This window comes from Schistocerca nitens, chromosome 4, assembly GCF_023898315.1.
Source record: "Schistocerca nitens isolate TAMUIC-IGC-003100 chromosome 4, iqSchNite1.1, whole genome shotgun sequence".
NCBI classification, from domain to species: Eukaryota; Metazoa; Arthropoda; class Insecta; order Orthoptera; family Acrididae; genus Schistocerca; species Schistocerca nitens.
The window spans coordinates 930874682-930889621 of NC_064617.1; the positions used below are offsets into that span (position 1 = coordinate 930874682).

Sequence of the window (14940 nt, forward strand, 5' to 3'; positions counted from 1 at the left end):
TGCATTCATTCAGGGGTTACCAAGAGGAGGAAAGATTTATGACTTTACAGCACTGGAAATAGAGAAATGGTGGAGTTTCATTACTTGAAATACATAGTTTATTCTTGGTGAACTTACGTTAATATTTGCTTTGCATTCAGTATTTCACTTAACACAACTTTTCTTAAACCAAGCATACATACAAAATTGAACGTGGAGTGTTCTTAGATTTCATTACTTTAAAAAAAAAAAATCATATATTTTTAACTAAATTGCGATACATATATGACAGTTATGACTCATACCACTGGATATAAAACTGCAAAATACAAACCTCAGGTTTTATCATCTCTAATCTCTGAAACTAATGGACGCTTAAAGTAATAAATAATAACAATGAAAACTGTGATTTCAAATACTGTTTTCAGGTTATGCTGGGATAGGTTGTAGACAATGGTCAGGAGGAAGTCAAAGAGAGAGAGGGGGGAAAAAAACAGAATTATGTAAGCTAAAGCTTATTTTTATGTCACTTTATTAAACTCTAATGCGTGTGCCATTAATATAAAAGTGGCATGCCCAAAACAAATGTTTTAAGCATACAATGTAGACTATTACTACGAATCATTTCCAAAACAAATTCCCTTCACTAAAGCAGTCAATATTCTCTCTTCACAACTATCCAATTTACATTCTTATGCTTAATTATTGAAAAAACACTGTGTACATAACTCACTGCACACCGTTTTGTTTATCCACCTCTGACAGGCATTTGACATTTCTGAGAACACTTGGGGATATACATTAACAAATCTCTTTTCATTTCATTAATATCTCAGATGAAATGCTTCCATTATTACAATACTAGGGACAGTTTTAATTATTTTGTGTAGTTCATATCATGAATAACATTACGTATGAAACAAGGAATGAGCAGCAACAACAACAACAACAACAACAACAACAAAATGAGACTAAAATATCCTGCCACTTCAATATATTTCATTGGATTGATGGATTTTGAACACAAAGATAATTTACAAGTTTTGAATCTAAATGACACACGAGCTAATAAAAGTCCAGTAAATTTCTATCTAAATCTCGAATATGACACCATAGCACTTCATTTTGGAATCTTAACTTATTTTGTGTGTGCTGTGTGTTATGACTAGGGGCTTAAAGGTTCTCTGTTAGAAAGCTAGTATGCATTAGAATTTCAAATAAGCCTCAATTTAATATTTGCCTCTTCAAGCAAAATAAAAACAGCAAAGCTTGCAATTTGAATAGCACATTCATTGCTGTTCCACACATTATTTGAGAAGTTATTACCACTGGCAATACTGAAAAAACAAGGCAATGAAACACTACACTTAATCAGCTGTTGTATAAACAAGATGTGCATGAATGTCATACAGTTATCAGTGGTGAGTAAACGGAGGGTATGTGTGTTTAATATTTAACTTATTTTTTTATTTTTCTATCCAGAATATGATTTTTTTTATCCATTCTTGCTACACAATCCACTGTATGCTGCATGGAAGAGAGTATTTACTACCATTACTTATTGTCCCCCTCCCCCCGTTTGTTCCTAGAATTACTACTGGTATGCTTTCAAATTTCTCCTAATCTCTCTTAACCTACTCTCATGAACAGATGCATAGAAACAGAGGCATAAGTATTGTCACACTGTGAAACTCAAATAGTGGTTCTCCAAATTTACTCAATACTGTTTCCTGATAATAACACTATCTTCACTCCAACAGTTCCCATTTAACTTCCTTAAGCTTCTCTGTTACTCTCTCCTGTGAGCCATACCAACTTATTATGATTTTAACACTGCACTCAAAATTCCTTCATACTCCGCAACTAGGTCTACCTCTAAAGATTCCAAACGTGGTTACCCAAACAGGTACACAACACACTTTTCCAGAATACTCAAAACAAATCTAAGTCATCTTTCCTACAACTGCTTTCAAATGTCCATACTGTTTAATGTCATTTTATTCTCCTTCTCAACATATGAGAGAGAGAGAGAGAGAGAGAGAGAGAGAAGAGAGAGAGAGAGAGAGATCAAAGAAGTTAATTAGTGCAACAAATCTTCCCATTTCATAATTCAATTGCTGGTTTACCATATAATCAGTTTACAACACCTTTCAAACATAAATATTTTAAGCTAAGATTTGTCTTTCGTATGTTACATCAGATACTCAGCTGGCTGCACTCTAAATACACACATTTTCCACGGCACCCTACCATTTCACCTAATCTATTCTGTGTATTGCTAGATGTCTTTGGAGATTGCTTTTATGTTTTGTCTGATAGCTACAATTAGGACAATGGAACTGTGGATCTTTCCCACATTCTAACTTCAAATGTCGCAACAATGTACCTCTGGAGCAATAACCTTTCAGGCAATTAGGGCATTTAAATTTCTTTCGTTCCTCACTATTAATACTGACCACTGACACAATTTCGCCAAATTTTTGTGGGCTGGGGGGACACGTCCAGCCTTCGTAGTAGGAACTCCATAATCTTTCACTGTCTGAAACAAAACGCATATATCAGTTGCAGTGAAAGGAAATAATGTTCCAGCAGTTTGTCAAATGTGACATGCTTAAAGACTTATGAAACCCACAAACGTGCATAGTAAATACAAGCAACCTTCCACAACAACTGAATACTCATATAAATGTTGTACATAAAAGTATCTATTACTGCAAATACACTAAAATGGAAACATTTAAACTGAAAACCGAACTGCTATTTAACACTAGTACACAACTGACATACACATCACAGACACATAAAGGTACTTAATACAGACAGTCAGTATGCAGGATTAGAATGAAACTTTTGTTCCACAATACAAAGTGCAGTATTAAAAATATTTCCAATGTACTTTACAACTGTTTGCCAGGATGGTACTCAAATCCACAACTTTGTCTTAGCAAATGAAAAGCAAAAGCTGTAATTTCAAATACCTAACAAGTACACAGTTTTAATCTGTCAGTTAGCATAGTATTGATGAATAACTATGCTGACTGTTTTACTATAACAATTACAGCTGCTTTGTCATTTTAATACACAAGAGCTATGTATCCTGATAATGTTCCATCAGTGGAGAAAACATTAACACTGAAGAGCAGTAATATCCAGCTGATAGCCACAGTGAGACTTTGACAGTCAGGCATCATTTTGGCAGTTTTGTGTTGAATATCACATTGCAAAAGTTTCATGATTAAACTAAATAGCACTTCTTCACCAATTAATTAAAACACACACACACACACACACACACACACACACACACACACACACACACACACACACACAGAGAGAGAGAGAGAGAGAGAGAGAGAGAGAGAGAGAAGAGAGAAGAGAGAGAGAGAACATATGGGGAAAGGTTCCAACACACACTAAATATATTTACATACTAGTCATTAGTTCAAAAGATTACAGGAAACCAGTTTGGAAAACTGGGATGAAGTAGCTGATTCTATAACAATACATTTGGTAATAAACAAAAAATGTATTTAGTTCAAATGTTTTGGGTAATTTCGAAGCAGATACCCTCAGCTACATATTTAATATTTTTCACAAAACTTTTACATTAAATGTAAGGAAGAATATTCAAATAGTTGCCTTTAGTGGATTATAATACACTGAGACACAGGATTTTTTTTAAGTACTGATAAAATTGACAAAGATTTGTCTACATAAAATGTTGCTGAATACACAAATACTCCACCGCAAAAACTAACAGAAATGCTAGTGGTATATGCTGTTCAAAAACATGTAATGAAAAATTTGTGTGTCTATTCATACACATACAAATGCGTATTTAATGTTTTTAAAATCTTCTACAAGGTAAGGTGAAAGAGGAGAATGAGTGGTTTGCAGAATTAAGCCAAGAAGTTGACATGAATAGGTTTTTTGTGCCATTTATGCACAACAGATGCACTTATTTATGATTAAATATTTACAGCCTAAGTATTCTAGGGAACAACATAAAAATGGCATTGGTTAACATGCAGCAGAACATTTTAAACCACATTTCCCTATCAAAACAATGGTACAACAGACAGACATGCCTAGAGAAAATCGCAAATAAACAAACACAATACTAATGGCCTAAAAGTCATTGAAAAATTAGTTTGAAATATCCATAAACACATTTACTTTTATTTATGATAGTCTACGAGAAAACAAATGCCCATGGAAAAAGAGGATAAAAAGTTTGAAAGAAAGAAAAAGTATTGGTGATAATACTTAAAAACTGTGAAAGAAGCAGCAGATACTGGATAACCAAGTTATTAAACTTGCAACTGAAAAACAAACAAAAATGTATATTTTACCCCACTTAAGTCTCAAATTACCTGTACATCTAACTCAAAATAAGAATATATTGATGAATGTTGCTGACTGCTTTCACTTGCTGACAGAAAGCTGTTTAAAAGCGTATACAGTTAAATTGAGAAATGTAAAAAAAAAAAAATGTACATACATACATAAAATTCAATGGGAGCATCAAGCCAGCATACCAATGTCTCAAGACATTAGTCAGGCCAAAATTGAAAAATTAGACCTTGATTCTTCGAAAGTTTCAATTTTTACATACCATCAATGTTCCAAACACCATGATGCCAAGATAATAGTATTATACTGATGGACAGCTGGACATATAAAGATATTACAGAAATTCACAAAAAAGAGAAATTTGAGTAAGGGACTAGTGCTTGCGAACAGATACAAATCTTCCAAGGGAAAAAAGAATTGTAATTTGAGATGCTTACTGCATGTATGTTAGGGATGCTGCACTTTATTATGAAATATCATTTACAAATACTGCAATTCATGAGAACATAAAAATGGTAATAGTTATAATTATAGGTATAAATATATGACTGCAATATGTGCTTGTACAAATAATTATAGGTATAAACATAAGACTGTCATAAATGCTTGCACAAATAAAAGAAATACAATGAAGCACAAAGACGAAAAAAATTTAAATGGGTATAAATGTAGGTATAAATACATGACTGCAATATGTGCTTACACAAATAACAAGAAATATAATGAACCACAAAAAAAAAAAAAAAAAATATTAAAAGAGGGAATAAGAATTATGTTTTATCTAAAGAATTATTTTCTGAAGTGGAGTCTGCATAATCCTCCACATCATTTAATGTATCATTACCTGAAAGTTTTCTTTATCACATCCTTGTAAATAATTTGCCATGAAAGCTACAGCCATCTGATAACACTTTATGACAGGCTTCCTTTAGTCTCAGTCAAAGTGTGTATTCAAGACCAACCATCTATCAATCATACTCCTTCCTCACACCATTCATGAATGGCTTCCTGGCACAAATGTTTGCAGACTGAAAAAATGATATCATTTCCCTCAGATGAGTACTAGTTCACTCTTATAATGTCACATGCCATTCTTTCATTGTTGGAAATTTGACACTCACTAAAAGTACAACAACAGTTTTAATGTTGGCAAATGTCTAAATTTCATCCCCTTTTTTTAAGCTCTGACTTTCCAAAGTTGAACTATGCTTTCACATGGCAGGCACTTTGTATATGGACAAACGCACTTAGATTGTTGAGAAAACAAACTAACAATTTTCAGATCTCAGTGTATTTCATGTAAATGTGAAGATAAAGACATACTCATATGAAAAAAAAGTAAAGCTGTCTGGATGGTTCCTGTAGTGTTTCTTACACATCACCTACCTTCACTGACTGATTATGTGTAATAACCTGATATTCTGAATAACTTATTCTATACATGTGACCTACATTTTCTCCTGCCTGTGCCTACTTTCTATATGACTCAACAAACTGCTTTTATGTTTTGTTTCGTGTGGGCAATATGGGCAATGAAATTGAGGATTTTTCCCACATTCTAGCCTTACATGTCTGGCCAAGGATGATTTGTAACGATACACATTGCCACAAGTTGGACAAGGGAATGATGGAGGAAAATCCTGGAATGTAAATAGCTGTAAATTAGCAGGTTGTTGATTTGTTGCGCTATTGAAGTTGTTGCTGAATACAGGTTCCTTATTACTGATGTCATCAGACTGCTGAAATGCTGTATTTCCTGTTGGTTTTGCAAAATTTGAATTCATCCCACTGTATAAATTTGTCTCCAAGTTCTGAAAGTTATTTTCTGTCAAGCACTTTGTAGCAGATTCTGAAGACAATCGAAGGAATGAGTGGGAGGAACGATCTTGCTGAAGCCACTTGCTTGATTCTTTAGCTGAAAAAGAATTCAACCTATTATACTCACATCACAAAAAATACTCTTCTAGTGCAGTTCTTAAACTGTATATATGTAAACTTTTTTAAATCTCAAGCTTGATGCCTGAAATAAATTTTAAACTTAATACTAATCCATGTCAACTGTGCCCTCTGTTGTTGCAAAAGACAACAACCTCAAGCATAACCAAAATGAAAATAGTGCTGCAGCAGAAGAAATCATATTTGTCCATATTTGACAAAAAAAGTCAACATTCACTCTCTGCACTAGGACAACACAGAATCAATTGTTCTTATTACTTTACTTTAGTTTTATATAATTCAGGCAATACTCAGTATTAATAGTAATGGTGTATCATCTTAAGTTTGACACACAAAATATGTAACCAACTCAGGTATGTTATAGAAAGATTTCACCATTTTTCACAGCAATCACTGGATGGAAATAACTGCAGTTCTGTACCATTTTTATCAGATAAAAATTCTACAAACTGCCTTGATGCATTTGAAAATAAAATGCATATATGACCTAATCACTAACAACAGCATTTGTTGCAGTTAAAGATTTCATGGAAATGTAAATATGAATACTTACATAACTTCAAATCAATATTCTCTCCAATTATTCCTGCATTTTCTTAGAATAAAGTGAGTACCTGAAAAGTGTAAATCACCTTCCTAGTTTGCACAGTAAAGTCCAATACAACAGTTGTTCCTTAAATATGCCAAGGTAGTCGTCTGTGTCTCTGGATATGTAACACTTAATATATGACAATAAACAAACAGTAAAAGATCAGTGAATTGTGCAGCAAAAAAATCATGTGATTAATTAACAACTCCGAGAAATTTTAGGTTGCTTGAATTCTTTCTCAGCAAGTCTGAAAATTTGGTAACAAACTCTGATGGAAAGACGAATTTTTTTTCAGTATCTGCTCTAAGTTGAAAACAATCTTGGTTTGGTACGCATTACATTTAGAAGTACCGCTGCTATGAGTTACACACAAAAACGTCAGTTTATGTTATGCACAACCACTCTGCATTGTCTTAAGGATATGTCTTCCAAGGTACTGCAATGTCAGGAATAATAATATTGTATGCAATAGATATATACGCCTCAGCCAGTCTCTATAAACACTTCTGGAATATACATTCCCAGATTAAGAGTATTTGAGGAAAATATTATTAACTTATAATTTACACAACTACAATACAAAGCACAAGCATAATTGTAGTATAGACCATGCAGCTCTGTTTCCTGGTTACAATGCGAAAGTCTATCATACACAACAGATATAAAGCTACAAAAATTGGTAATCTTCATAATTTTGAACGTACACTTAAGTTTACCTTATTAGCCATTACTTGTTTCAATCATCTGGTTATCTTGCTTTGGAGTTTGCGATGTCTGTTAGTAATAAAAAGGTAATAACACACAGATAATCACCATCATCTGGTATCATTCTACTCATGTTAATCTTAAGCAGACAGTACCAGAAGAGAGGTACTTAATATTGTCCTTGTGATATTAGCAGGTATTTTTTTCTTCTGAGAAGTGGCCACTAGCTCAAAGTGTATTTGCTTTTCAAATATGAATAATGTATTTCAGAGTATATTAGTGTTAGTTAACTGTTAATACAGCTTTCAAAAGAAGTTAGTAATAACTACTTTTCATTGTTAGCGTACATTAGCATTTGTTCCACAGGTCCAGACACCCATCTTTCTGACTGGACTTATCAATGACATTTCAAGTGGAATTTACATAGTCTGAATAGTTGTACAGCATCTATTTCATTTCTTCTGAACATGAAGCAGTTGAACACTGCATTAACAGATGTACATTTAAAGCTTTCCCTTGTTAATAGAACATGGAAAGTTCAGTACCAATCATACTCTTCATTTTTTTTCATTTGTTCACTGATTGTTTTTCACATATCCAATCAAGAAGCAGAACCATTTGGAAAAGTGGAATGAGTTCAGCTGTTCAAATTTAAATCTGTACACCAACCAGTTATCCAAAACTACATCATTACACTGTATTAAAAACATAGCTGTACACTACTACCATGGTTTACAATGTTGAAGGTTAGCTGGAAAGTTGCTACTTTGGAAATGCTGTTTCTGCCTCTGTGTTGTTAAACAACTGCTATTTATCTCCCACTACTAGCTTAAGCACTACACTACCATATTCTACACTTGTAACAAAAAGGCATTTTACACTGAATATTGCTACTCATCATACAGTTAATAGGAGGTTTCAATTCTCAAATCTACGAGAAGATAATCGGGTAATTTGTAGGTGGGTTGGTAGCTAAAATATCTTTTTCTTTTGAATTTGTAGGTGTTATGCACTTAAACTTATGCGCACTTGAAAAGTGTCATAACTGACCAATTGTGTGATATAACTGTTTCTTTCAAATAAAGTAACAGCTTATGCAGGAAAATGGTTTCATTCAATAACTTCATGATGACTGTGGATCCGAGTACAAACTAAGCTGCTGGTGTGTACAGCACCAAGCATACAGCACAGATGTATTCTTTATATAGAAGAATTGTAACTTCAAATTGCAAATGTAATTTTATTTATATTGCTGTTTTCTCAGTAAGCTCGCATCCATGACTTGGAGATGTTCCTCTTTATTATGATGAATAGTACCATATTTCAATCTAATGTATGTGCTGTTAAAGAGTAAAGGAAGTTGTAAACTCTGTGACATCTTTATAAAAGTATATTCAAGAAGTTACAACTGGAAGGCATAAAATTAGTAGTTCAACTATACATTCTACAGGTCTTACCATATACACTGTTTTAGTCACAGATACAAGTACCTACCCACAGTCCATATTAGTAACCAATAAAAGTTTTTTAAGACAGGCAAATCACAATAAACCAGATACAGATAGTGATGCAATGAATTAAGTGCATAAAATGAAGTTAACATTTTATTTGCCTTCTAAATTAAGCAAGTCATTATTAGTAACAGAAAAGATCTAACCTGGCACACTAGCTGTGGCATAATACACCAAGCTCAGCTGTTTAACAGGCCACTTAATATGTGTTTACAAACTAAACCTTCCGTAATTTGTATCTCATGTCCTATGTTGTTAGTTATTACTTACTAAGATCAGAAATAGTTACTTCATATCTTAAAGTACAATATTTACAGAGCAAAAACATGGACCCAACAATGAATGTATTGAAGCAGTTTATGCCAAAAACAAGTAAAACCTTAGAACCTTCCCAAAAAGAAAAAGATTCTCTAAAGTAAGTTGTTCCAATACAGCTCCAAGGGGCGCGGGTGCAGGGGAGTGCCCTTCAGTTCGCTCGCAGGCAAGTTCAGCTAGTGATGGCTACCTGGTAAGTAGCCTTACTGCATGCACTCTGTGCATGTGCGCATCACTCGGCAACTACTGTCCGTGCACATGAGGCCAGAGTAGCATGGAGCATACACTACCATCTGGCTGAATAGCTGCTAGCACTAATCACCACAGACTGGGAGCCCCAGCTGCCTGCAGACGGGCACTTCACTTTGAACAGTCTAGGCTAAAGTATGTAGCAGAAAGAAATGATCAGAGTCTGTCCTCGATATTATTCAGCTGAGTTCATGGGAAACAAAGTGGTTTTTTCTTTTTTTACACAGAAACAATAATAAGCAAAATTCTGCTCTGTGTTTATTAGGCAATTAAATTATCTGACCAACAAGAGGAAAATACTAACACAAAGGAAAGCAAAAATAGGAATTAGGTAATACATGCATTGGTCAGCTTGCTGCTGTCCATACAGCTACAAAAACACCACATGGTAAACAATAAAAATAGTTACTGTAATAATGAATGACTTCACTGTATGCTAACGGTACAAGTACGTATAGCCGTGATAACTCTCTCTCTCTCTCTCTCTCTCTCTCTCTCTGTTTGTGTGTGTGTGTGTGTGTGTGTGTGTTGGGGGGAGGGGGGGGGGGGCAGCAAAGAAACAGGGGCAGCAAAATGACAAGCAAAAGCAGATCTCAAAATCATATGCATGGAGTGTAAATAAACAACATTATTTGCCTGTTAATACACATATTAAATTCAATCAACATCATATCTCTAAAAGTTACAAAAATTTTCAAGCACATAAGTCATCTGTTAGCATTTTATTACAAACAACCAAAAGTGATGAAGTGTAACTTTTGGCATCACTAGAAAATGCAATATAGACATTGGGAACAGAAAATTTATACATGATAACCCCCTTTTATTTTGCTAAATTTCAGTTCACAAGTTACAATCATCATTAATACCAAATCAACAAGCAACAGATGTATCTGCTGTGTGCTAAATGACAACAAAATAAAGGATCTTGTATGAACATACAGAACATCAAAATTGAGGAAGATAGTTTCAAGTTATAGAATGTAAAAACAACACTAATATGTTAGGCACATCATTTAAAATAGCTATATCTAGGCACTCTCATCAAATGTTATAGCTTAGAAACTAGTGAGAAATTTTGACACAGCATACAACTACTTTCCAAAGTTCACATAAATATCAAACTGTAATGAAAAGCAATTGTCATAACTTCTGAAGTATGTATAGTTGCGTCTGGAATTTTCAACAAGCTGATTTATTAGTTTACAACAAGGTCAAAAAATTACTAATAAATCTAATGTTGTGAAAATAAAGCTTAATAAATAATTAAATCAAAGAATTAATTGAAGTATACATAAGAGACAGGGGACTATTGATATTTTACATTTTACACACAAAATAAAATATCTGATTCATGACAATATAATCTTCACATTCAATTACAATATTACTATGGAAACAATGATCTCAAACCTTCTCTGTAATATTTGTTCACACACCATTTCAATAACATCCAATCTTCTGAAACACGAACAGCAGCAAATAATTACGTTCCATTTGATTTTGCAGACAAAAAATTCATGAGAGAAATATTCTCGTATTGTTGCTAGGATGAATTCTTTTTTAGAAATATATTAACAATGTCAAAAGCATGTCTAGCGGCAATCTTCTGGTGCTAAGAAATTTCCATCAGCATTTCGTGCTGGTACAGGAATGCGATGTACCAGTTTAATATGACTCACCAGTGTGTCATTACGATTTGTCTTTTTTGGACAAAAGGGACACTGAAACTGAGGTTCCTTGCCACATTCGAGCCTTATATGCCGAAGTAAATTTGTTCGCCATTTGTACAATTTTCCACAACGCGTGCATGGAAATGGATCAGGTTGGGATGGCAACAGGGAACTTACAGGTTGGAAATCTTTCTTAAGTGTGAGTGTTGTTGAATAACCTGATAATAATTCTGCTTCTCTCCCATGAGGATGTTGATGAAACTGCTTGGTCGGAGGTGGATATGTTGACCACTGCCAGTCCTTATCATCTGCAACACCACAAAATGAAATGGTGTTATACATTTCACTAACTGAAGGAACTGGGAAACGAGGGACAAATTTATAAATGAATATGTGTCGGCATTCATGATATGACACTCCAAAACTTCATAAACATTATCTTACAGTCTTTACCATCATTGCAGAAGAAAAAAATTAGGATCACAATATGTATAGTGTAAAACCCACTTCATTTGGTTGTGTTGTTATTCTGTTATCCATACTGCAGTTTGTATTGGCTCAGCCAACAACATGGAGGCACTAATTTTGTGATTTATGTATCTTATAGGCTAGTTTTTTAGTCAACAATACTTCATTCAGACCTTAAAAAGTGGTCATTTAAGGTTTTTATTTAACAATACAACGAAATATCTGCAGTGCACAAAAAGTTACATAAATTTAGTTCTTTTCTTGTATGACATAGGTGATGATACACAAATGAACCTGCAAAAACAAATACCAATCCAATATTCACTATGACGATAAACACACCACAGAGAAATATATTATTTACCTTCCATTAATGAGAAAAACACTCACAACATCACACCACAGAAAAGAGGCCTATATTTTGCACAATAGTAGGTTTTATGCTCTCTCTCTCTCTCTCTCTCTCTCTCTCTCTCTCTCTCTCGGCGTCTTCCTTATTGTGTATATGCATATATGTGTATAGCATTTCAAGAACCCTTTCAAATCTATGAAATATTTATTCATGAAACAAACTAATAAAAAGGGAAATTTACAATTACTTTTCTGCTGTATATGACAGAAATTCAAATACAAGCACAATAACATCACTATATAATAATATTATTGAAAACAGATTAATTCAGCAAGAAAAAGTAATCACTTTGCTACAGGCAACACATACGTATAAATAAAAGTTCTGTGTCTTAGCTTTACAGCTGCAGTCGCTTCCTAAGCAAGACTGTGAAAGACAAGTCAGCCTATTCATAACATTAGTATGATGGCAGCAGGATCATAAAGGAAATAAACAGCAGATCAATGGATAAGAGTGTTATTTAAAACAAACGGTTAAGAAGAAAACTATTCTTAAAACGTATAACAACAGAAATAGCAATAAGAAGACAAGGTAAAAGAATTATTAGAGATATAAGGTTCTTTGAGGTCAGCAGCTTGAGCAAACAGTGTCTACATTTTTGCCTTTTCTGAGACATGTTATAACATTAGTGAGTTATTTCTGTAGAAGGTGTGTTATTTACAAAGATTCATAAACTTATAGATACCGTATTTATAGCATTTGTACTGACAACTATGTGAAGAGGACAAACTGCTACTGACCACATAGATGTGGTATTGAGCGGCACACAGGCACACTGAACAAAAACTGCTAGATAATAATAGCTATCAAACTAAGTCATTCATCAGATACAGACAAAACACATACACATACACATTCACACATGCATAACTCATTCATGAAAGATAGTAAGTTTTCATTCTCTTCTGTTATTCGGCGAGTGGTCCCCTTTGGCCACATGAGTGTGAAAACTTGGGAATGACAAACTTCACTTGATCACAAATATGCCGGGAAAGTGATTCTATTGGCTACAAAAAAATGAGCACCGTCAAACGGGGTGATTTCGGACACCGGGGCAAATTCAGACAATATGGCTTATTTGCTCTTTGCCACTGCATAGAAACAAAGAGTTACTTATTTTAACATCCGTGTGCCAGATATTTTAAGCACAAGATTGCATTTATCGCTTTCCACAACTTTTATTTTGGTTCAGTTGTTTCCCTAGGTGAATAATTGACGAACAGTCTCAGTGTTAAAAATCCATGCATTATCGTAAAGTGGAAACTTTCTATCGTTGCGCCGAGCGGGAAGTTATTGTAACCGTAATTATCGACGCACTCAGTAGCTAACAGCATTGAGACAATTTCTGTACAAGTTTGTCGAGTTTCTCATGTACGGTTATAAAATAATGATGGTTTTTGTAAAACTGTGTACTGTGTAGATTGATTTCGGACAACGTCAATAACGTATAAGTGCAGGAGAGGTGCTACAGTACGGTGTAATTACGACCCGGAACTTTTAGATAAAGCTGTGATATTCAGAGTGGTAAATTATCGTACAGAAAAGCGTGTGATTTGTATGGTATACCTAAACCAACCCTACAAAATAAAGTGCAGGAAGCACATCCGAAAAAAATGGGAGGGCAGCCAGTGCTAAAGAAAGAAGAAGAAGAAATGTTGAAGCAAAGCATCTTGAGGGCTGCACATTGGGGATTTCCCTTCACTAAACTGGATATTAGATATTTAGTTAAAGGCTACCTTGATAAATCTGGCCAAAAAGAGAAGAAATTTCGTAATAATTTGCCAGTAGAAGAATGGGTGCATTTATTCCTCAAACAACAGTAAGAAGATTTTTCCATTCACTTAAGTGAAAATATTATTAAACAAGCTCATGCACAAGTGAACAAAGAGATTGTTAAGATGTGTTTCTCCAATATCAAGGCAAAGCTGGAAAATCTCCCACCTAGCAACATGACCGACTATGGTGAAACCAATATGTCAGATGATCCAGGCAAGCAGCAGATAATTACAAAACAAGGGAGTAAGCATTCTGACAAAGTGATGGACTCATCAAAATCTAGTGTCTCAATAATGATAGCACCTAGTGCTGATGGTAAACTGCTTCCTCCGTACGTTCTTTACAAATCAGACCATTTGTGGGACACGTGGGAAGAAAGTGGACCACAAGAAACCCGTTTCAGTGAACAAAAGTGGATGGTTTGACCTGCCAATATTTGAAGACTTGTTCTTTACAATCTCTTTGCCCTATTTGAAGAGGCAAAACGGGCCAACAGTCATGATTGGAGACAACTTATCCAGTCACGTGTCTTTACGTGTTATTGAAGAGTGTGAGCGGAACAATATTTCATTCATTCTCCTTCCCCCCAACAGTACGCACCTCCTCCAACCGCTCGATGTAAGCTTCTTCAGGCCAATGAAAGCAGCTTGGCGTGCTGTATTAACTGACTGGAAGAAACACACTCGTGGGACCATTTCCAAGGATGCCTTCACATCTTTTCTGAAGCAGACACTAACTAAGATTTCAGCAAACTCCAAGGAAAACATAAAGGGTGGATTTCGCACCACAGGCTTAATCCCTTTTGATCTAGATCATGTCTTATGAAAATTGCCTGATAATGAGGAGAGCCAGCAAAGCAATGCAGACGCATGGTCTTCCACTTTTGCAGAAATGCTCAAAGAAATTCGTTATCTTCCAAATAACCTTGGTAGCTCCCGCCGCCGCAAACTAGAC

The 14940-nt window shown here is 34.6% G+C and overlaps 1 protein-coding gene across 1 annotated transcript in view; it reads right to left on the reverse strand.

The window, feature by feature from the left end:
* Positions 1–5073: 5073 nt before the first annotated feature.
* LOC126252674 (uncharacterized) overlaps positions 5074–14940 on the reverse strand; it is a 45794-nt gene continuing 35927 nt past the window's right edge. Inside the window, exons 4-5 of the mRNA XM_049953577.1 lie at positions 11549–11638; positions 5074–6247 (exon numbers count right to left, since the gene is read on the reverse strand). Of these exons, the coding sequence (XP_049809534.1) occupies positions 5781–6247; positions 11549–11638 (557 nt within the window). The 3' untranslated portion in view covers positions 5074–5780. The remainder of the gene's footprint in view (positions 6248–11548; positions 11639–14940) is intronic.